Raw genomic sequence first — 21,840 nt, 5'->3', positions numbered from 1 at the left:
ATTCCTGGTCAAATCCAGAGAAGCCAATAGCCTTGTGGTCAGGGCACTCACCTTTGACATAGGAGACCCAGATTCAAGTCCCTGTTCCAAATCAGGCAGACCTGGGACTGAAACCTGGGTTTCCCATGTCCTAAGTGAGTGTTCTAAGCAGCAGGCTCTTGGCAGGTCTGGAATGAGGGTCTGTTTCATGGTTGGTTGGTTTGTTTCCAGCAAAAAAATAAAAAGGTCTCATTTTCATTCCAATGCAGAACAAAAATATTTTGAAACCTCAATTTTCTTTCACAAAATAGAAGTATTACTTTCCAGACAACCCTAGTCCCAGTCTCTTAGCCCAGTCAGTCCCAAATTTCCCTTCCTGGTTCCTTGGCCAGTCTGTTTCTCCCCTCCTTTCCTCTACTCATTCCCCGTCATAGTCTCCCTCTCCAGTCTCCTCATTAAATCTCACTGACATCTCCACCTCTAGGAGATTCCCCCTCTCTCTGGCTCCTTGTTCCAGTCTCCCAGACAGTCCCAGTTCTCTCCTTGCACCCCACAACCTTGTTATATCTATCTCCTCTTACTTCCCCTACTGGTTCCTAGTCCCAATCCCCTCACTTCTGCCTGGCTCTGCATCCAATCCCTCTCCCCCAAAACCAACTGGTTTCTAGTTCCCCTTCCATTCCCTCACCAGCTCCCAGTCTCCATGCCCAGCCACCAATGCCAGCCACTCCTCCCCACCCTCATCTGCGAGCCTCAGCCTCATGCCCAGCAAGTCTCAGTTTCTCTTCTCCTGCCCACCAGACACATCCCAATTTACAGCTTTATCCCCCTACTGCATTCAACTGAGACAGTTTCCTCCCCCACACTGCCTGGGTGCCAGCAGGGGAGTCACTGAGAGGACAGTAGACACTGGCTCTCAGCTACAGTGCTCCACCCAGAGCAGCTACTGTAGGGAAAGTCTGGCTTTATACCTGTAGCAGTTAGCACATGTGCAATCTGGTCAGAAGTAGGAGTTCTGCAGGAACAGAAAATGCTCAGTCAATCTGTGGGGATGGTACATAAGCAGTCTGGTCAGCACTAGAAGCTGTGAGAGACCTAAGCATGCTCAGTGAGGATGGAATCTTGGAAGATTTTAGCTGCTGAAGATCAAAGTACTCTCTACTGAGCATGTGTGAACTAACAATTTTCAAAAACAAAAACAAAACAAAAAACAAACAAAAAAACCCATATCTAATGTGGCCAGATTTCACAGGGATGGCAAAACACACATCCCTTCCTTGACACAAAGGTCAATCTCCTGCAAAGATTCAAAGATCCTAACCATGAGGGTGCAAGAGATGTTCAAAGAAAAGGTCTCAACTCTTTTCAACATGGACAAAATACTGTATTTTTCCATAGCCACGTTCTTGGAAATGGATAAACCATTTTAACTCAGTTTTTCAAGAGAAATTCAGCCTGAGGCTAAGACCTGGAATCTAAAATTTCAGCCCAAAACAGTTAAAGTTTGGCAAAGTTAGAAGCAACTGAACACAGGGTCCTATAATGGAAAGTGTCAGGCAACCTTAAGGATAGTGGTGGAACCTGTAATTAACTATTATGCCCCAAGTGAGAAACCACAAACCTTGTTTCCAACAAACGGGGAAAGTCATCACGTATGACAATGTTGGCATTGAGTCAAATCTAACTTTCAGTAGCATTTGCTGATGAACAAAGACTGAATGAGGATCTCCACCTTCTCCCGTGAGAATGGGTAGGCATTCAAGTATTTGAGAGAACAAATTATTTTAGTGCTTTTGGAATTTCTGGGTTTAACCCTAAACTTATAACCTTGGAGACCATTATACTCTATTTAACCTTAAAACAAATACAGAACAGGCAGTACTAGAGCTATCTGTAGGAGAAATAGTGTTGTTCACTTTCCCCAGCTCATTAAGTTCTTAGCTTCTCTTCCAAGACTGTCAACAAGATTGCCAGTTAGTGCCAGTGGTTGTGGAGTTCCTGATGTGGCTGCCTACTCCTAGGTAATGGACCAAAACCAGTAACTCATTGCTCAAAAACAACTGAGCAGACAGAAATTATTTTCAATCTCCGTTTACCTTGATTAGGTTTGAACCAAGCAAGAAGTTACAGGCCTCTTAGCCTGTTATCAAGACCCTGAGCCATAAATAAAATGGGTATAAATCAGATGATTGAAATATGTTGCAAAGTCTATTTTCTGGTAAGTAATGCTTTTGTGATAGTTGACTTAATCCCCAAGGACCAATACACGCACAAACAATAGACACCATTTGCCACTATAGATCCATATTTCCTTAAAAATAGTGTCCATATGAAGTTTATAAGTGCACAAAGGGTGATCCAAATGATAATTTGTGCTTTGTTTTAAAAAACATTTACTTGTTTAATATAGACCAACTACAAACAGCACACACAGGTGTCTCCCAGACATACAGAGGACTTGATTCTGCAAAGGTACTTACGTAGCCAGAGTGTGACGCTAGGTAAGCAGCGCCTGACCCTACAAGCTTAGTAAAATTAAGCCACTTTCTCAGCAGCTGTGCCAATTTACAGTTTGGCAGAGCTCTTAAAGTGGCAAGAAATTTGATTTACTATTAATAGTCCACTTGAGTTATTTATACACTATTTTAGGATTTTTAAAATAAAATATTTGCTTATGGCTTTTCTATACAACTGAGCAAGTGCAACAATGATTTACAAAGAAAATCAAGGGTATCAAAAGAAAAACCTTCCATTTTAGGTTTCTCCATTTGACAGGCTCTTGATGAGAATAGCCTAAACAGAGGGGTGTCCTACTGTCGGTACTAATTATAAATACATCGGGGGGGGGGGGGGAATGAATAAAGACAGTCCCTCTGGAGCATCACAAAAGGATTCTGGGGTCCAGAATCTAGCCCTGACAGTTTAACAGGCGCATTAGTATCACCTACATAATTTAGTTAGACATAAAGATACAAAGCTTACAAAGACAATAGCACTTTGAAAAAACCCATAAATACAAACCAAAGTCTGAGCAGCTTCAGCTGAAAGACTGCAGTCCAGATTCAAAAAAGGGACTTAGGTGCCTAAGTCCAAAAATTAGGTGTCATTGAGATGCTCAAAACCCCTGCTTGGCTGATGGCTAACTTTGTAGGTGTCCTGAATCCCTTTGTGCCTACATTTTTGTTTTGGAAGTTTCCTAGGTACCTAGGGTGAGATCCACAAAGGGACTTATGCGTTGCAGTTCTGAGCCTTATGGTGCTTAACTTTTAGGTGCTTGGAAAATCACAGGAACAACAGTGCAATCCACAAAGCTTCACTTAGGTGCCTAGTCTCCCTACATAATGAATGGAGAGGGATAGGAAACAGACTGTGATCCACAAAAGCCAACTTGCTAGGCAGGGTGATGCCTATGCTAGCCAACGGGAGTTGCTGACAAGAAGGGTGTGTCCTAAGCCCTGCCTCTCGCTCAGAGATAGGCCCCCTAAATCTAGGCTGTAGGGAAGTGCTTATAACTCTACTTAGTGATCTACAAATGGGAATCAGCCACCTAGAGTCAGGAAGCTTAGAGGCCTAAGCCATTTCTTGCCCACCTTATAACTTTTAGCCCAGTGGTTAGAACACACCCCAGGAATGGGTGAGAGTCAGATGTGGTTCTTCCTTTTCTGCCAGCAGGGAAGAAAGCATTTGAAGATGGGTCTCCCATGTCTCAGGAGCATGCTCTAACCACTGAACTTTGGAATATTTTGATGTAGGGCTCCCTCAATTGCTACTGTTAAAGCTATTCCAGTTAGGATTAAATCATGAAAAAGTCAGGGGAGCAAGAACCTGGGTCTCCTATCTTCTAGGTGAGTGCCCTAACCATCAGGCTATGGAGTCATTCGCATACCACCCCCTCCTCTGTCCAGCCCACCCACTATTTAAGTACTTATCCAAAGTGGAACAGCTTCAACAGGAGAAACCTAGGTCAGAACATCCTATAGCCCATTAGTTAGGGCACTTTCCTAAGAGGCAGGAAAACCCTTTTCACATCCTTTCTCCCCATCGTGCAGAGAGGGGAATTGAATCTGTGTCTCCCACATCCTGGCTGAGTGCTCTAACCACTGGGCTAAAAGTAAGAAGAGGGGCAGCATTCTCACCTTCTTCTTTAGTATTTCTTCTAAGAAACACCTATGAGATCTAACTCCAAGCTGTGGACTCCAAGAAGAGGGAGATACCTAACTCCAGAAGATGGGCAGGGCTTAGGCTACACCCCTCTTATCAACATCTGCTATTGGCTAGTTTAGGCAGGGAGACGCTAGCACACCTGTTTTTATGGTTCCCATTCTTAGGTTACTCTCACTGTTCATCATATAGGGCGCCTGGACCCTTAACCCAATCTTTGTGGATTCCAATGATTTTCTAAGTGCCTAAAAGTTAGGTGTCATGATGCTGAGCATTGCAATGCCTAAGTCCCTTTTGCAGATCCGGGCTGGCCTGCCTACCTTTTTGGCTTAAATAATTCTGTGAGAATTAGTTCCTGTGATTAGTGAACATAAGCAGAGCTTCACTGAGCTGTAAAGGGTACAGGAACTCTTCAATGGCCAGTGCAGAGGACTACAGTTATCACCCTGGGTTTTCAGATTTGTAGCAAGCATGCAGAAGTTGAAGAAGGTACACTGAAGGCATATAGATCACTGCTCTGTATTTTCTAGAAGGGGGTGCGGGACTCAGAGCTGATGCTTGTAGATTTTTGTTCCCCTGACATCTGTATTATGTTTAAGTAATGACATTTACCTTTTTGGGATGGTTTCCGAGAAGGAATACATTGCTTATCTCTAAGGAAGAGTTGAGGAAGGATGTTAGATTTGCAGACTGTGGCAGTCAATGAAGGCTGTTTAATTTTTCAGGACTGCGAGGCTTTGTGATATGACAGGTCTGTTAGCTCTGCGAATCCCATTTCTGTTGTGTGATACGCATTACAGTACCACCTAGTGCCAGCAGAATGGAACACTTTATTGTGAATGAATACAGAATGCCTTGTGCTGGCACATGGCCTCTTACATAATATTTGCATTTTTGTGGCTGAGGCTGGGTTTCTGTTTGAAACTTCAAACATACATATTTAAACATAGAAATAATAGTGGGGCCAAGCAAGCAGCTGGGTAGGTTTAAAATACTTTGCAATAGCTAAGGGTTGGAATGAGTCCTATGCATGACTTTCCTTATGAAAGTTTATTGTAACCTGTGCTGTGCAAAATGGCTATGTCCTATAGCTGAGCATGTCCTTTAAGAATTGGACAGTAGCTTAACTAGTTTAGGACAAAGGGATGCTAATCAAATTCTTTCCTTTTTAAGAGGACACTTAACTACCCAGCTTCTTTCCCCCATTCCAAATCTGGGATATTGAGCAATACTACTTATTTGTTTAGGGTAAGTAAAAGGAATCCTCACTTGGTATGGTGTGGAAAGATGAACCCTCTGTTTGGGCTGAGGAACCACGCTTTGCTTCTTCAAAGTGCTGAGCAACTATGCTCAGCAAAACCTTTATTTTTCCCTTAAGAAATACATTGTAACTGTTCTGTCACAACAATAGTGATGAAGATAAAAGCTTAATTTGTCAGATCTTTCATTGTGCCCTGTTTTCAGCCCAGTGATTTTTCAGTTACTTCTCCATTTGAGAAGATGACTACTGCCCTGTTTCCTGGCCATGGCCATTTCAAAATCTGGCATATATTTGCTCTTGTCTGTCTCTCCTTGTCTGTACTTGGTTTTGAGTACTTGTATGTATCAATTTGGAATAAGTGCTATTTCAAACCTTAATGCCTTGCAAAACATTGGATGAAGGATTGGAGGAGAAAAGAATGCTTTAGCAGAGATAGTTTTTATCATATTGTTCTCAGGCTAAGTAGTAAAAGGAGGGTTGATTAGGGAGCTTGCCTAGCATATGGGAGACCTGGGTTCAATTACTTCCTCCCCCGTAGCCTTCTAGGCTGAGTCACTTAGAATTAGAGCCACATAGAGGGGACTTATTAAAGCCTAAGTGCCCTGTCTCCTTGTGGAATTCACAGCCCTGAGTTAGGTGCCTAGGCTTCCCTTGCAGTGTAAGGGGAGAGTTAGTTCCCTAAGAATGGAATTTACAGAAGCCTGTAAGCTGAATGGGGAGCTACCTAGTCAGCAGGAGAGGCTGAAAGGGAGGCACCTCCTTCCACTCTGAACTTTCAGCTGTGAATCCTCTCCTGGGCTTAGGCACCTGAGCCAGGTCAGCCACTGTCCGGGGAAGAGAGAAACAGGGTACCCTCCCCCCAACCATTTTATCCAATGGCCCAGTAGTTAGGAACTCACTTGAGAGGTGGGAGACCTGTTTTTCAAATCCCTGCACTGATCTGGAGCAGGGACTTGAACCTAAGCCTCCCACCTTCCTGCTGAGTGCCCTAACCATGGGCTGTGGAGTATTCTGCAGTGCGTTGTTCTCGATCTCTCCTGTTGAAGCTGTTCCATTTTGTACAAAATAATTAATACTTATTGGACAAGCAAGAGAGAGAGAAAAAGTGAGAGAGTGACTCTATAGCCTGATGGCTTGGGCATTCACCTGGGTTTGTGAGAGCCAGGCTCAAGTCCCTGTTCCAAAGCAGTGAGTGCCCTAATGACTGGGAAGGCTACTGGGAAACTGATATACCTAGACTCAAAAATTCCTGACCTGGTTACCATGGCTGTCTTTTTGCAGGTTAGGGATGTTGAGACCACACCTATGGGATGAGGGCCCTGCTGGTAAAATAGGCAAGGGAATGCTTAGCATGAGAATCCCTCTAGGGCTTAGGCTTGAACTAAGGCAGCAAGCTGCTTAGCAGCATCAGTCCTTGGGTAGCTTTGCAAATGCTCACCAGCAGAAATTTAGATTCCATGGGGACTTTACTGGTGGGAAATGTAGGCATCTAGGAAATTTAGATGCCTACTGGGTTAGGTGGCAATTGAGCAGTGGTTCTGTGAACGTCTTAAATGTTGGACTTGATACCTTTGTGAATCTCTCTCGATTTCTTTTTCCTTCACTCTCCCATTTGTGTAATGAGGGTAACAGAGCTTCCCTACCTCACAGGTGCATTGTGAGAATAAAGCCATTAAAGACTGTGAGGTGCTCAAATACTACAATAAGGGGTGGCCATATATGTATCTAACATATGAGCACATTGTTACTTGCCACCATGTTAGTACCCTTGAGATAGGAGATCTATGAGTACTAATCATCCTCCAGTGCTCTTGTTTGTATTGTCTCAGAATCAAACTCAAGACCTACATAAAGCAACCAGAAGAAATCATGAGACATCATGGACTTCAACTGGCAAGGTTGGAATGAAATCCCATTTGTCCTTTAACAGATTGCCGTCACCACAGCTTTGCCCAGCCTCAAAGGTGTTTGCCTCCAGACCAAGCTGGATTGCAGCTTTGGAGTCCTGGCCTCCCCCTTAATTAAAAACCAACAAACAAAAACCATATATTGAAAATTTGCTAACTGTTTCCCTATATTTTGAAATGAAGCTCAAATTAATACAGATTTTATGTTTAGCCATTCTAGCCAACTGTATACATTCCTTTACCTTTCCTTTAACTCTTTGGAGCCTGTTCAGCTAGAAAGCTATGTGGTCTTGTGGGGCAGATGTGCTCTGTGATAACTTAGTGTACGTGCCTGACATCATCTCCAAAAGACTAAGTCATAAGGGAGCAGGACTAGGTAGCTGTGAAAAGCCAATACCAGTTTTATCCAACTGCCGCGGAGGACAAAGCATGCATTTACAGAAAGGAGCAGTTTCTGTGGCTGCTGTGCCACAGGAATACATGGAGTTTCCAGTGAGTAGGAACCATGGAAACAATTTTATTCATTCTGCTGATTTCTCATGAACAAAGGTACATGACAAGGTACATGAACACAAGAAAAACTATTACAAAACTTATCAATAAATAATGAGCCTTACCTCACCCTGTCAGCCACTCAGTATCAAAAAGAATATGCCTCTTACTGCCTTCTACACTCCACTTCCCCTCTCAAAGCTTTTCTTTATTTTAATAGTCCGGAATCGTTGACTATCTCAGTGCAGCTGTGGGAATAGTGTGCATTGACTGCTTTTAAAAAACCACCAGGGGGAAGCAAAAACCTTGTTTACCTTCTTCTCCCTTCCCAGCCACACAACTGGCCACAAACCAAACCAAACAAAAAACAAAAACAAAAACCTCAGTAATTAAAACCACTCATATACCATGGCAAATGAGTGCAGTATGATGGTACAGATTAAAACTGGTTGGAAAGTGGGAATTTTTCCTTTATAAAGTTTTGACTTTCTGTCCAAAAAAAACAAACAACCAACAACAATAAAAATCCCCCACTTTTTATGTTTTTGTTTTTTCAATGAAATGTCAAAATTTTCTGCAGAAAGTAGACACTTTGCCTGAAAGTGGTGCTGCCTAGTGGTTAGGTCATTATGTCCATGCTGTCCCCTGTCTCTGGCATCCTTTGCCAGCAATCACCCCGATAGATGTGTAGGTAGTGACTCAGTCCTCCAGCCAGGTCACCAATCGATTCCACTCCCTTATGAAGTAACAGAGTCCAACAAAATGTATATATCAGTGGTTCCCAAACTTGTTCTGCCGCTTGTGCAGGGAAAACCCCTGGCAGGCAGGCCGGTTTGTTTACCTGTCGCGTCCAGATTTGGCTGATCGCGGCTCCCTGTGACTGCGTTTCGCTGCTCCAGGCCAATGGGGGCTGCTGGAAGTGGCGCGGGCCGAGGGACGTACTGGCCGCCGCTTCCCGCAGCCCCCATTGGCCTGGAGCAGCGAACCACGGCCAGTTGTAGCTGCGATCGGCCGAACCTGCGGACTGCGGCAGGTAAACAAACCGGCCTGGCCCGCCAGGGGCTTTCCCTGCACAAGCGGCGGAACAAGTTTGGGAACCACTGATATATATAGTCCACCCCCACAAAAATCTTCAGCCCACCTCCACATCTCTGTGGTTCCACACCTTTCCTCAGGGGTCACAATGCCTCTACTCCCCCTTATCAATGTGTCGGGGTAGGGCTTGAAGAAGGGGTTTGTGCCTCCTTCACCAGAGGGTGATTGTTAGTGGAGCCTGGGCATTCCCACTCCATGGGACTTCAGCCTAGAGCCCTACAGGAGACACCAGTAGCAAACACCCCAGGAGTGTTCTGAGGGTTCCAACCTGGCCCACTTCTTACCACTTACTTTCCCAGTCCAGGGCATGGCCAAAAGACTTGAAAATGATCCCACAGAAGTTAGAGTAAAAGGTTCCCTACCCTTAGAGAAAGGCCAGTCCTTCCTCTAGTGTCTGAGGTAGCTGCCACTTGCAGACCTTTTCCCCCTCAGCCAGGACTCCTACTGTACCCTTACTCAGCAGCTCCCAAGATAGATGTGTCCTGTTTGGATCCTCCTGATTTTATAAAAATTATATACTGCTTATTTTTTTCTAAAGAGAATTTTAGTTTTTAAAAAGGGTAAAATGAACACTGTTAAAGTTTTAGATCAGGGATCAGCAAGCTTTGGCCTGTGGCCCGCCAGGGTAAGCCCCTTGGTGGGTGGGCTGGTTTGTTTACCTGCTGCGTCTGCAGGTTCGGCTGATCACAGCTCCCACCGGCCGCAGTTCGCCGCTCCAGGCCAATGAAGGCTACGGGAAGTGGCGCCGGCCAAGGGAGGGGGTTGGCCGCTGCTTCCCGCAGCCCACATTGGTCTAGATTGGCGAACCGTGCCCAGTGGGAGCTGCGATCGACTGAACCTACAGAGGTAAACAAACCAGCCCAATCCACCAGGGGGCTGAGCATGGTGGGCCGCGTGCCAAAGGTTGCCAATCCCTGGTCTAAAACTTTAACAGGTGTTCATTTTACCCTTTTTTAAAAGCTAAAATTCTCTTTAGAAAAAAATAAGCAATATATAATTTTTAAAAAATCAAAGAGTCATTTTATAGGATTATTTCGGATTATTTGGCTATATTTATGAATGCATCACCAAATGGAAGACTAGTAACTCTGAAAATAGATGCAGTATTAAGGTATAGAATAACTCATTAACTTTCTCTCTCACTCACACACACTTTATCTTGTTATCATTACTATTTAATCTACATCAGTTTTTGTATTCATGTAGCACACTCAATTACTAAAACTTCATCTACAGCATGGTGCAGTAAAAGTTTGCCATCTAGTGGCCATCCAGCACACACTTTGATCTTTAATGATCTTGTTTAAAAGTTTTTGGTTGTCAATTACTTCAAAACTCAGAAGTACATCTTGATATTTTTCACTACATAAGAACTTTTGTGAAAATATTTTCAAATATGAAGTATTTTTCCATAAAAAATTATTCAGGATGAAACAAAAACATCTTTTTTCTACCAAAACACATTGCTAACTAGCTCTGTGTTCTTGTGTTCTGTGCTGACAGACCGTGGGTATTTAGTTTTGCACTAAATGCAAAGTTATGCATATTAGAAACATAATCCCAACTACACACATAAAATGATGAGGTTTAAATTACTTGTTACCACTCAAGAAAGACATCTTGGAGTCATTGTGGATAGTTCTCTGAAAACATCCACTCAATATGCAGCAGCAGTCAAAAAAAAGCTAACAGAATGTTGGGAATCATTAGGAAAGGGATAGATAATAAGACAGAAAATATCATATTGCTGTTATATAAATCCATTGTACGCCCACATCTTGAATACTGTGTGCAGATCTGGCCCCCCTGTCTGAAAAAAAGATATATTAGAATTGGAAAAGGTTCAGAAAAGGGCACCAAAAATGATTAGGGGTATGAAACAGCTTCTATATGAGGAGAGATTAATAAGACTGGGATTTTTCAGCTTGGAAAAAAGACGACTAAAGGGGGATATGATAGATGTCTGCAGAATCATGACTGATGTGGAGAAAGTAAATAAGGAAGTGTTATTTACTGTTTCTTATAACACAAGAACTAGGGGTCACCAAATGAAGTTAATAGGCAGCAAGTTTAAAACAAATATAATGAAGTATTTTTTCATACAACTTACAGTCAGTCTGTGGAACTCTTTGCCAGAGGATGTTGTAAAGGCCAAGATTATAACATGGTTTAAAAAAGAACTAGATAAGTTCATGGAGGATAGCTCCATCATTGGCTATTAGCCACAAAGGGCAGGGATGGTATCCTGAGCCTCTGTTTTCCAGAAGCTGGGAATGGGAGACAGGGAATGGATCTCTTGATGATTACCTGTTCTGTTCATTCCCTCTGGGGCACCTGGCATTGGCCACTGTCGGAAGACAGGATACTGGGCTAGATGAACCTTTGGTCTGACCCAGTATGGCCGTGCTTATGTTCTTATGTCACTACTCCTGCGGTAATTCAGAGCTGTCATTTACAGTGACAATGGCAACCAAGAGTTAAAACATGCCAAAATAGGATTTGCTTACATACTGAGGCATGGAAAAAAGTGTCACACTCCCAGCCCTTGTTGTTCAATGGATCCTATAGGATCTTTCCCTGCTTCCAAGGCCTAGTCTCCTTCCTCTCTGCTATGACCCTATTTCCCAATTTCCCTCTGTTGATAACAATTCTGCTTTTTCTGCTAAGCCGTCTCCTAGAACTGAGAGGGAGAAAAAAAGAACTCTTTTTTGGGACGTATTTGTCCATACCTAGTATTTACCACACTTTCCCACAGCTGAATGTCACTGTTATGTGAAGATAGTTTGTTAGGCATCCATCATTTATTTTTTAAGTTGGACAACATGGATTTCTCTGTCTAATCAAACATTCCCTTCCTCCCTCAAGGTATTGTAACCTATATATAACTACAAAGAACAATTCAGAAAGTACTCTATGTGTCTCCTAAGGGAATTATTAAATCTTCTTGTATTTTTTCCCTTTGAGCCCTGACCTTTCCATTTTTAAAAGAATCTTTTGCCGTTGCATGAATATAAAAATTATTTTCAGCCTCTAATGTAGTTTAAATTTTCAGCCTCTAATGTAGTTTAAAAACATTAAATGTTATTAGTTCTCAGTTTTAAAATAGAGCAATAGTTACTTAGATTGTAAGTTCTTCAGTTTATGAACTGTTATGTATTGTTACATATTTTTACAGTGCCTAGAAAAATGAGGTCCTTGCTTCTAGGTGCTATCATAAAACAAATAAATAATAATAATAATAATGACAGCTGTGCTCCTTTTCTCAAAAGCTTTGTAAAATTCCTAGTATCTTGAAACTCAAGAGAGGAGTCAATTCAAATATTACACACACGTTATCAAATTCTGAAGTGAAGGTAGCCCTTCCAATTAAATGAGAAACGAGCCCTACTGTCACTAATTTTTAATCTGTATTAGTTGCAATTCACAATATGGCTAATTACATCAGTGGCCCAGCATGATAATATGCATTAAAGTACTATTTGAAATAAAGAGCATCATAAATAGGTTTTGCTTGTTGTTAGAAAGCTGAAGGAATATTCTTCAAGTCAGTTGTTTCTTAAAAATATTACTTTGTAAAATTAACTATTGCTTCACTTGCCCTGGAAGAGGGGGAAAATGGGACACAATTTTTACTACCACAAAGAATATTTAAATGTTTCAAATACTGAAAAAATGTTGTTAGAAAAAAATCATATTGCCACAACTTCTCTTGGCTGGAGCAGCGGCAGTGTGAGCCCTAGGGCAGTGATTCACAACCTTTCCAGACTACTGTACCTCTTTCAGGAGTCTGATTTTAGCCCCAGGCAGCAGGGCTTAAGCTTTGGCTTGAGCTCCAGGTAGCACAGCTTGGGCTTGGGCTTCAACATCTATCTTAGCTTCATGGGGCCCCTGTTTGCACCCCCTAATGCCAGCCCTGCAGTTGCATCCCCTCTAAATCCATCCCATGATCCTCCTGGGGGTTGCCACCACCCCATGTTGAGAAACACTGATATAGTATATAGAACAGTACAAACAAGTTATTGTCTGTATGAAATTTTAGTTTGTACTGACTTCACTAGTGCTTTTTATGTATCCTGTTTTAAAACTAGGCAAATATCTAGGTGAGTTGATGTACCCCCGGGAAGACCTCTGCATATCCCCAGGAGTACACATACCCTGACTGAGAACCACTGGCCTAGGGTGACCCCATTACCCCACAGAATTAGATCATTCAACAGCATGAAATACTGTTTAGCTCATCCAAGCTGTCTCTCCATTTGTCAATACTTCTGATACCTTAACTACTTTTCTAGTATGTGATAACAGAAAACATTCCACTCCTAGACAAGCCATATTCACCTTATCTTCTGTTCATTCAGAGTTTAAACCAGTTCCACAGATCCTTGTTTTGTTTTTCCCCAGCTTCCACATTTCCAGTGCATTTTTTAAACCCTCAACTCTCTGAGCAGTATTGTATGATGACACTTTGGCCAGGTCTTGTTCTTGGCATTCTCTTTCTCAGTGTGCTGAGTGTTGATTATGGGCCTTTGGATGCTCCAGCTTGCTTCATTCAGGGGTTTTTTTTAAACCACATTTCTTTCTCTATATAAATACTTTCATTTCATTACACCACCCTTAGCAAGAGCATGTGCAGGGATCGTGCCTTGGAGTAGCATAGTGCATCCCAGGGCTCCCTGGAATGCTGAGGGTATACGCCTACTGATATAACCCTTATAAGATTGTACTCTCTCCTGTGTATCCAACAGTTCCAGTGCATGGTATGGGGGTCGGGGGGGGAAGGGGGGCTGGGAAATGCCACCTTTGGCATGTCTCATGCCCCTAGATTAGAAGAGAGCAAGTCCCTGTATTCAGGAGATCGTAAGAAATATGCCCAGACACTAAGGGTATGTCTACACTACGAAATTAGGTCGAATTTATAGAAGTCGGTTTTTTTAAAATCGGTTTTATATATTCGAGTGTGTGTGTCCCCACAGAAAATGCTCTAAGTGCATTAAGTGCATTAACTCGGCGGAGCGCTTCCACAGTACCGAGGCAAGCGTCGACTTCTGGAGCGTTGCACTGTGGGTAGCTATCCCACAGTTCCCGCAGTCTCCGCTGCCCATTGGAATTCTGGGTTGATATCCCAATGCCTGATGGGGCTAAAACATTGTCGCGGGTGGTTCTGGGTACATATCGTCAGGACCCCGTTCCCACCCTCCCTCCCCCCGTGAAAGCAAGGGCAGACAATCATTTCGCGCCTTTTTTGTCTGCTGCCAGCCAAAGATGTAAAGGATAGATGGAGTGGGTCAGAACAAGAAATAGACCAGATTTGTTTTGTACTCATTTTCCTCCTCCCCTGTCTAGATCACACTGCAGTCAGTCACAGAGAAGGCGCAGCGAGGTTAATCTAGCCATGTATCAATCAGAGGCCAGGCTAACCTCCTTGTTCCAATAACAACGATAACTTTGGTGCACCATTTCTTATTGGAACCCTCCGTGCAGTCCTGCCTGAAATACTCCTTGATGTACAGGCACACCCTTTGTTGATTTTAGCTCCCTGAAGCCAACCCTGTAAGCCGTGTCGTCAGTCGCCCCTCCCTCCGTCAGAGCAATGGCAGACAATTGTTCCGCGCCTTCTTTCTGTGCGGACGCCATACCAAGGCAAGCATGGAGGCCGCTGAGCTCATTTTGGCAATTAGGAGCACATCAACCACCACACGCATTATCCAGCAGTATATGCAGCACCAGAACATGGCAACGCGATACCGGGCGAGGAGGCGACGTCAGCGCGGTCCCGTGAGTGATCAGGACATGGACACAGATTTCTCTGAAAGCATGGGCCCTGCCAATGCATGCATCATGGTGCTAATGGGGCAGGTTCATGCTGTGGAACGCCGATTCTGGGCTCGGGAAACAAGCACAGACTGGTGGGACCGCATAGTGTTGCAGGTCTGGGACGATTCCCAGTGGCTGCGAAACTTTCGCATGCGTAAGGGCACTTTCATGGAACTTTGTGACTTGCTTTCCCCTGCCCTGAAGCGCATGAATACCAGGATGAGAGCAGCCCTCACAGTTGAGAAGCGAGTGGCGATAGCCCTGTGGAAGCTTGCAACGCCAGACAGCTACCGGTCAGTTGGGAATCAATTTGGAGTGGGCAAATCTACTGTGGGGGCTGCTGTGATGCAAGTAGCTCACGCAATCAAAGATCTGCTGATATCAAGGGTAGTGACCCTGGGAAATGTGCAGGTCATAGTGGATGGCTTTGCTGCAATGGGATTCCCTAACTGTGGTGGGGCTATAGACGGAACCCATATCCCTATCTTGGCACCGGAGCACCAAGCCGCCGAGTACATAAACCGCAAGGGGTACTTTTCGATAGTGCTGCAAGCTCTGGTGGATCACAAGGGACGTTTCACCAACATCAACGTGGGATGGCCGGGAAAGGTGCATGACGCTCGCATCTTCAGGAACTCTGGTCTGTTTCAAAAGCTGCAGGAAGGGACTTTCTTCCCAGACCAGAAAATAACTGTTGGGGATGTTGAAATGCCTATATGTATCCTTGGGGACCCAGCCTACCCCTTAATGCCATGGCTCATGAAGCCGTACACAGGCAGCCTGGACAGTGGTCAGGAGCTGTTCAACTACAGGCTGAGCAAGTGCAGAATGGTGGTAGAATGTGCATTTGGACGTTTAAAGGCGCGCTGGCGCAGTTTATTGACTCGCTTAGACCTCTGCGAAACCAATATTCCCACTGTTATTACTGCTTGCTGTGTGCTCCACAATATCTGTGAGAGTAAGGGGGAGACGTTTATGGCGGGGTGGGAGATTGAGGCAAATCGCCTGGCTGCTGGTTACGCGCAGCCAGACACCAGGGTGGTTAGAAGAGCACAGGAGGGCGCGGTACGCATCAGAGAAGCTTTGAAAACCAGTTTCATGACTGGCCAGGCTACAGTGTGAAAGTTCTGTTTGTTTCTCCTTGATGAAACCCCCCGCCCCTTGGTTCACTCTACTTCCCTGTAAGCTAACCACCCTCCCCTCCTCCCTTTAATCACCGCTTGCAGAGGCAATAAAGTCATTGCTGCTTCACAGTCATGCATTCGTTATTCATTCATCACACAAATAGGGAGATGACTACCAAGGTATCCCAGGAGGGGTGGTGGAGGAGGGAAGGAAAATGCCACACAGCACTTTAAGCACAGCACTTTAAAAGTTTACAACTTTAAAATTTATTGAATGACAGCCTTCTTTTTTTTGGGCAATCCTCTGTTGTGGAGTGGCTGGTTGGCCGGAGGCCCCCCCACCGCGTTCTTGGGCGTCTGGGTGTGGAGGCTATGGAACTTGGGGAGGAGGGCGGTTGGTTACAGAGGGGCAGCAGTGGCAGTCTGTGCTCCAGCTGCCTTTGCTGCAGCTCAACCATACACTGGAGCATTCTTGTTTGGTCCTGCAGCAGCCTCAGCATTGAATCCTGCCTCCTCTCATCACGCTGCTGCCACATTTGAGCTTCAGCCCTGTCTTCAGCCCGCCACTTACTCTCTTCAGCCCGCCACTTACTCTCTTCAGCCCGCCACCTCTCCTCCCGGTTATTTTGTGCTTTCCTGCACTCTGACATTATTTGCCTCCACGCATTCGTCTGTGCTCTGTCAGTGTGGGAGGACAGCATTAGCTCGGAGAACATTTCATCTCGAGTGCGTTTTTTTTTCTTTCAAAGCTTCACTAGCCTCTGGGAAGGAGAAGATCCTGTGATCATTGAAACACATGCAGCTGGTGGAGAAAAAAAAAGGGACAGCGGTATTTAAAAAGACACATTTTATAAAACAGTCGCTACACTCTTTCAGGGTAAACCTTGCTGTTAACATTACATACATAGCACATGTGCTTTCGTTACAAGGTCGCATTTTGCCTCCTCCCACCGCGTGACTACCACCTCAACCTTCCCCCCTCCCTGTGGCTAACAGCGGGGAACATTTCTGTTCAGCCACAGGCAAACAGCCCAGCAGGAATGGGCTATACTGAGTGTCCCTGAAGAAAAGCACCCTATTTCAACCAGGTGACCATGAATTATATCTCACTCTCCTGAGGATAACACAGAGAGAGAAAGAACGGATTTTGGTTGAATGCCAGCAAACATACACTGCAATGCTTTGTTCTACAGTGATTCCCGAGTATGTGTTACTGGCCTGGAGTGATAAAGTGTCCTACCATGAAGGACGAAATAAGGCTGCCCTCCCCAGAAACCTTTTGCAAAGGCTTTAGGACTACATCTAGGAGAACCGCAAATGCCAGGGCAAAGTAATCCTTTCACATGCTTGCTTTTAAACCATGTATAGCATTTTAAAAGGTACACTCACCAGAGGTCCCTTCTCCGCCTGCTGGGTCCAGGAGGCAGCCTTGGGTGGGTTCGGGGGGTACTGGCTCCAGGTCTAGGGTGAGAAACAGTTCCTGGCTGTCGGGAAAACCGGTTTCTCCGCTTGCTTGCTGTGAGCTATCTACAACCTCCTCCTCCTCATCATCTTCTTCGTCCCCAAAACCTGCTTCCGTATTGCCTCCATCTCCATTGAAGGAGTCAAACAACACGGCTGGGGTAGTGGTGGCTGAACCCCCTAAAATGGCATGCAGCTCATCATAGAAGCGGCATGTTTGGGGCTCTGACCCAGAGCGGCTGTTCGCCTCTCTGGTTTTCTGGTAGGCTTGCCTCAGCTCCTTCAGTTTCACGCGGCACTGCTTCGGGTCCCTGTTATGGCCTCTGTCCTTCATGCCCTGGGAGATTTTCACAAAGGTTTTGGCATTTCGAAAACTGGAACGGAGTTCTGATAGCACGGATTCCTCTCCCCAAACAGCGATCAGATCCCGTACCTCCCGTTCGGTCCATGCTGGAGCTCTTTTGCGATTCTGGGACTCCATCATGGTCACCTGTGCTGATGAGCTCTGCATGGTCACCTGCAGCTTGCCACGCTGGCCAAACAGGAAATGAGATTCAAAAGTTTGCGGTTCTTTTCCTGTCTACCTGGCCAGTGCATCTGAGTTGAGAGTGCTGTCCAGAGCGGTCAGAATGGAGCACTCTGGGATAGCTCCCGGAGGCCAATACCATCGAATTGTGTCCACAGTACCCCAAATTCGAGCTGGGAACGTCGATTTAAGCGCTAATCCACTTGTCAGGGGTGGAGTAAGGAAATCGATTTTAAGAGCCCTTTAAGTCGAAATAAAGGGCTTCACTGTGTGGACGGGTGCAGGTTTAAATCGATTTAACGTTGCTAAATTCGACCTAAAGTCCTAGTGTAGACCAGGGCTAAGCAGGTGATATAGGAGGAGCTATGGGTGGAGAAGGCTCCTGGTACCATCTCCCCTCCCTTGCACACTTGTTCAGCAAAGAGGCATACCCTCATCCTAAATGTATGGATTTCACTAGATTTTTTAATTTCTTAAAGTTTATTTTCTTAAACTTTAATAACCTTCCCTTTTGGGTAGCTGCCCCTATTAACAGGACACTTTCTGATACTTAGGAATCAACATAAAAAGCGGTGCTATGGGTGTCAGCCCTTAAAAAAGAATAGTGAACAGAAAATGTGTCTCTCCTTATGCTCAAGAGTGCAAATATGTTGTAGGTCAAAAATTACACTCCTCCACCCAACCAAAACAACCTAGTTTTGTTGATCTTCAGGACACACTTTAATCTACCTTCCCAGGCTTTTCTGGGGAAATTGCTTTATTGGGGTATTGGGAAACTGGAAAACAGGAAGGATGACGTTCTGTATAAGAGATGGGGATGTTTATTGTGCATCTCAATGGGGAAGAACTATGTTTGGGGGAGTGCTGGAACATTTATTGCTTTTAAACCACTGGCACATTTGTATTTATTACCAAGGGCTTGGGAGAGGTGCTGGGACAATTTGAAAGGGAGAACTAAAAATAAAATTAGGGGGCATGAGAGTGCATACAGGATATATGAGCAATGACTACATAGGTTAAAGATGGATGATGAATGACAAGTAGCAAAACAGGAGCCTTGAATAAAACCAGTGGGTGAAATCAATGAGAGTTTTGCCATTGAATTGAGTGAGGCCAGAATTTCACCCAATATGTCTGCAGTTTATAAGTGAAGTTACTCGAGTCCCTCTGAAAAGGTCTGCAACAGTCCACAGCAGCAGATGACAAAAGGCTGTTCTGCACATCCTACCATTGTCTGCTTAAAAAGACCTATTCTCCTGCCAGATATAGGAATGGGAAGGTGTTCACAAACAGCTATGTGCTTCAAGGGTAACTAAATTAGGTGAAAACTCAGAAGATTGGCAGGTAACTCAGTTTTTTCTCATTAGAGGAAATTCCCCTCATTTTAACAGCCAAATGTTCCTCCTTTTTGAATATCCAGAAGAGATGAACCAGTCCACAAATTGACAAAGAAGGTATGCTGCGAGCTGCATAATCTGAATCTCTGATCTAGACAATTAAATTTGCCATAAGTGTCTATCTTCCAAGGTCGGTGTGCAGACTCAACGGGGGTTAACTGATTATATGATGAATCTGCCACTCAGCTATTTTCATTTAAAAGAAATAACCACATAATTATGCTACTTGGGAGAAGCCTCTTCGGTTTGCTTTATTGCCACAGGCTTGTGAGAGGAAAGCCGGTGCAAAGCATTTGTTTTGTTCTTGAGCAGGATGATAAATTCTGTAATACTGGTTATGGAATGTGATGAATTTGTAAAAGAGTGAGGAATGTACTGGGGACAATAAGAACCTTGAAACATTAAAACAAACTAGAGAATATTTGAGCTGTGATATGTCCAATAGCAATATATGTACAAAAGACTGAAGAAAAGAAACTTTGTATTGGAGTCATTAAAATGGTAAAAATCTATTCCTAACACAAATTAACTTGAAAGACAATATTCTCTGTAGGGACCCAGGCTTAATCTAGTTTATTTGAAGAAAAGGCAAGTTATCAGAAAATGTAAGTTGATACAGAAGAATATTAAGTCCGATGCTTTACAAAAGTAATCCCCTTCATTATTAAACTTCAAAGCTAATATAAAATGAAAAGGCAACCACAGTGAAGATGAATTCTATAATAAAAATGAAACTGGTTTTGCTAGGAATTTCTCTTCCCCTGATAACATACTGGCCAAAGAAATGCAACTCAGTTTTTAATGGAAACGAAGTCAGTCATGGGTTAACCTGGAGAAGACGATGTGGCTCCTGAAGACAGCTCAATCTGAGGGTCATACCCATTGAAAAAAAAACAAAATAGAAACGATAATAGAGCTTCTTTTATTTAGAGATCTCAGAACATCTTTTAAATATTAAGTAACCCTTGTGACAATATTGATAATGCTCATTTTACAGAAGTGTAAGTGGAAGCCAACAACACAGTTCTCTTAAAGCAACCCAGCCTTAGGCCTCCACCCACAATATGATGAGGATTGCTGAAAATTGTATTCATCATATAAGAAAGTTCTACCAATCCCAAAGGATTGGACACATTACCTCCCAGGTTAATGAATATTCCAGATTTTACCCAAATACACGGTTATAGCCAATCCTTATTAACTAAACTAAAATGTATTAAAAAAGAAAAGAGAGAGAGTATTGGTTAAACGATCAGATACATACAGACATCAGTACAGTTCTGAGATCAGTTTCATAGCAGAGATGCTGAGCTTTGTAGGTGCAAACACTTCTTTCAGAATTAGTCCATAGGTTATAGTCCAATGTCCATATTCAGGGTGATCCAGATGGTACTGGAGATTTTAGTCTTACTATTTAAGCTTCCCCTGCATGAAGCATCAAGCAGATCTGAGATAAAAAGGATCACGACCCAAACGTTTTTATATAGTTCCAGGCCTTCTCTTGACAGCTCAGAGTCTTTAGGCAAACAATAGGCAATCATGGAGACTTTGAAGTAGGCCTATTTCCTAAGCATCACCGGTAATTAGCTACAGGAATTAACATAAGGCAATTGCCTATTTTCCACCATTCGCAGATGATTTGCCATACATTTCAAAGACAGACGAATACAGTGATATCACTATGCTTACAGTTGGTTTAAATGTTAAGACTTCTTTTTGATCTCTGAATTAACAGAATGCAGCATAGACAGGGACTGTTTGATTACATTGTTAACCTCTAACACTATATATGTAAACACACAAAAACACAAACATTATCTACCAATATGTCCCTAAAGGTTGAATCTGGGTCAATTAGCCTGAAAGCTGCTTAACCCTTTCTGGCCATGTGTCACAGACACCTATTGACTTCAGTAGGAATTTTGAAAGCTCATCACCCCTGAAAAATCATATTCTCATCTAATAATGAAGTATTATTGTTTGGATGCCAGAATGTCCAAAGGCCCTGGTCAGGATTGGAGACCGATTGTGCCAGACACTATAAAAAACACAGGTACACATGGTCCATGCCTCCAGAGTGTTTAAAAATCTATTTTTTAAAATATTTTACACTCACAAATTATTTCAGATGTTAAAAGATGATCTCCAGGTATTAAATAACATCTGTTAATTCCAGGCAAGGGTCTAGTCCTCCACTCTGACTGAGGAGTACCTCACTGCATGTGTAGTCCCACTGAAAGCAATGGGTGGGATTTGCACCTAAATCAGTTAGGAGCCCAAATCCCTTTGAAAACCAGTGGTACTTGTTCTTGTAAATCAGGTAGGTGCTTTTGAAAATCCCACCTTATGGCAATATTTGTGAAGTAAGGTGCTCCTTACTGAATCTGGCCTGCTGTGTTTAATACAATTCTTTCTGCTTTCTTTCCGCCATCCTGTGTTCTCAGCTATTCTTCCCTACCTCCAGTGTCTTCTACCTTCTTCCTCAACATTTCCTAGCCAGATCTGGTCTGACCTGCATGCCCATCCATCACCACCAACTCTACTTCTGTGGTGGTCTTTTCAGGTCTTTTTCAGAAATGGTCTCAGATTCCTGCCATGGAAATAATGTTCTAGTTCATTAGTA

General features: G+C 43.6%; 1 protein-coding gene across 1 annotated transcript; it reads right to left on the bottom strand.

The window, feature by feature from the left end:
- Positions 1-16,576: 16,576 nt before the first annotated feature.
- On the bottom strand, positions 16,577-18,092 carry LOC140895257 (myb/SANT-like DNA-binding domain-containing protein 7). The gene is made up of 2 exons (XM_073305123.2): positions 17,223-18,092; positions 16,577-16,635 (listed from the first exon to the last, which is right to left on the bottom strand). Exons 1-2 carry the CDS (start codon positions 17,803-17,805, stop codon positions 16,577-16,579), a joined length of 642 nt encoding a protein of 213 aa, XP_073161224.2. The 5' UTR covers positions 17,806-18,092.
- Positions 18,093-21,840: the final 3,748 nt, after the last annotated feature.

The sequence above is a fragment of the Lepidochelys kempii genome, chromosome 1, assembly GCF_965140285.1.
Source record: "Lepidochelys kempii isolate rLepKem1 chromosome 1, rLepKem1.hap1, whole genome shotgun sequence".
NCBI classification, from domain to species: domain Eukaryota; kingdom Metazoa; phylum Chordata; order Testudines; family Cheloniidae; genus Lepidochelys; species Lepidochelys kempii.
This window is presented reverse-complemented; position numbering and strand designations above follow the sequence as displayed.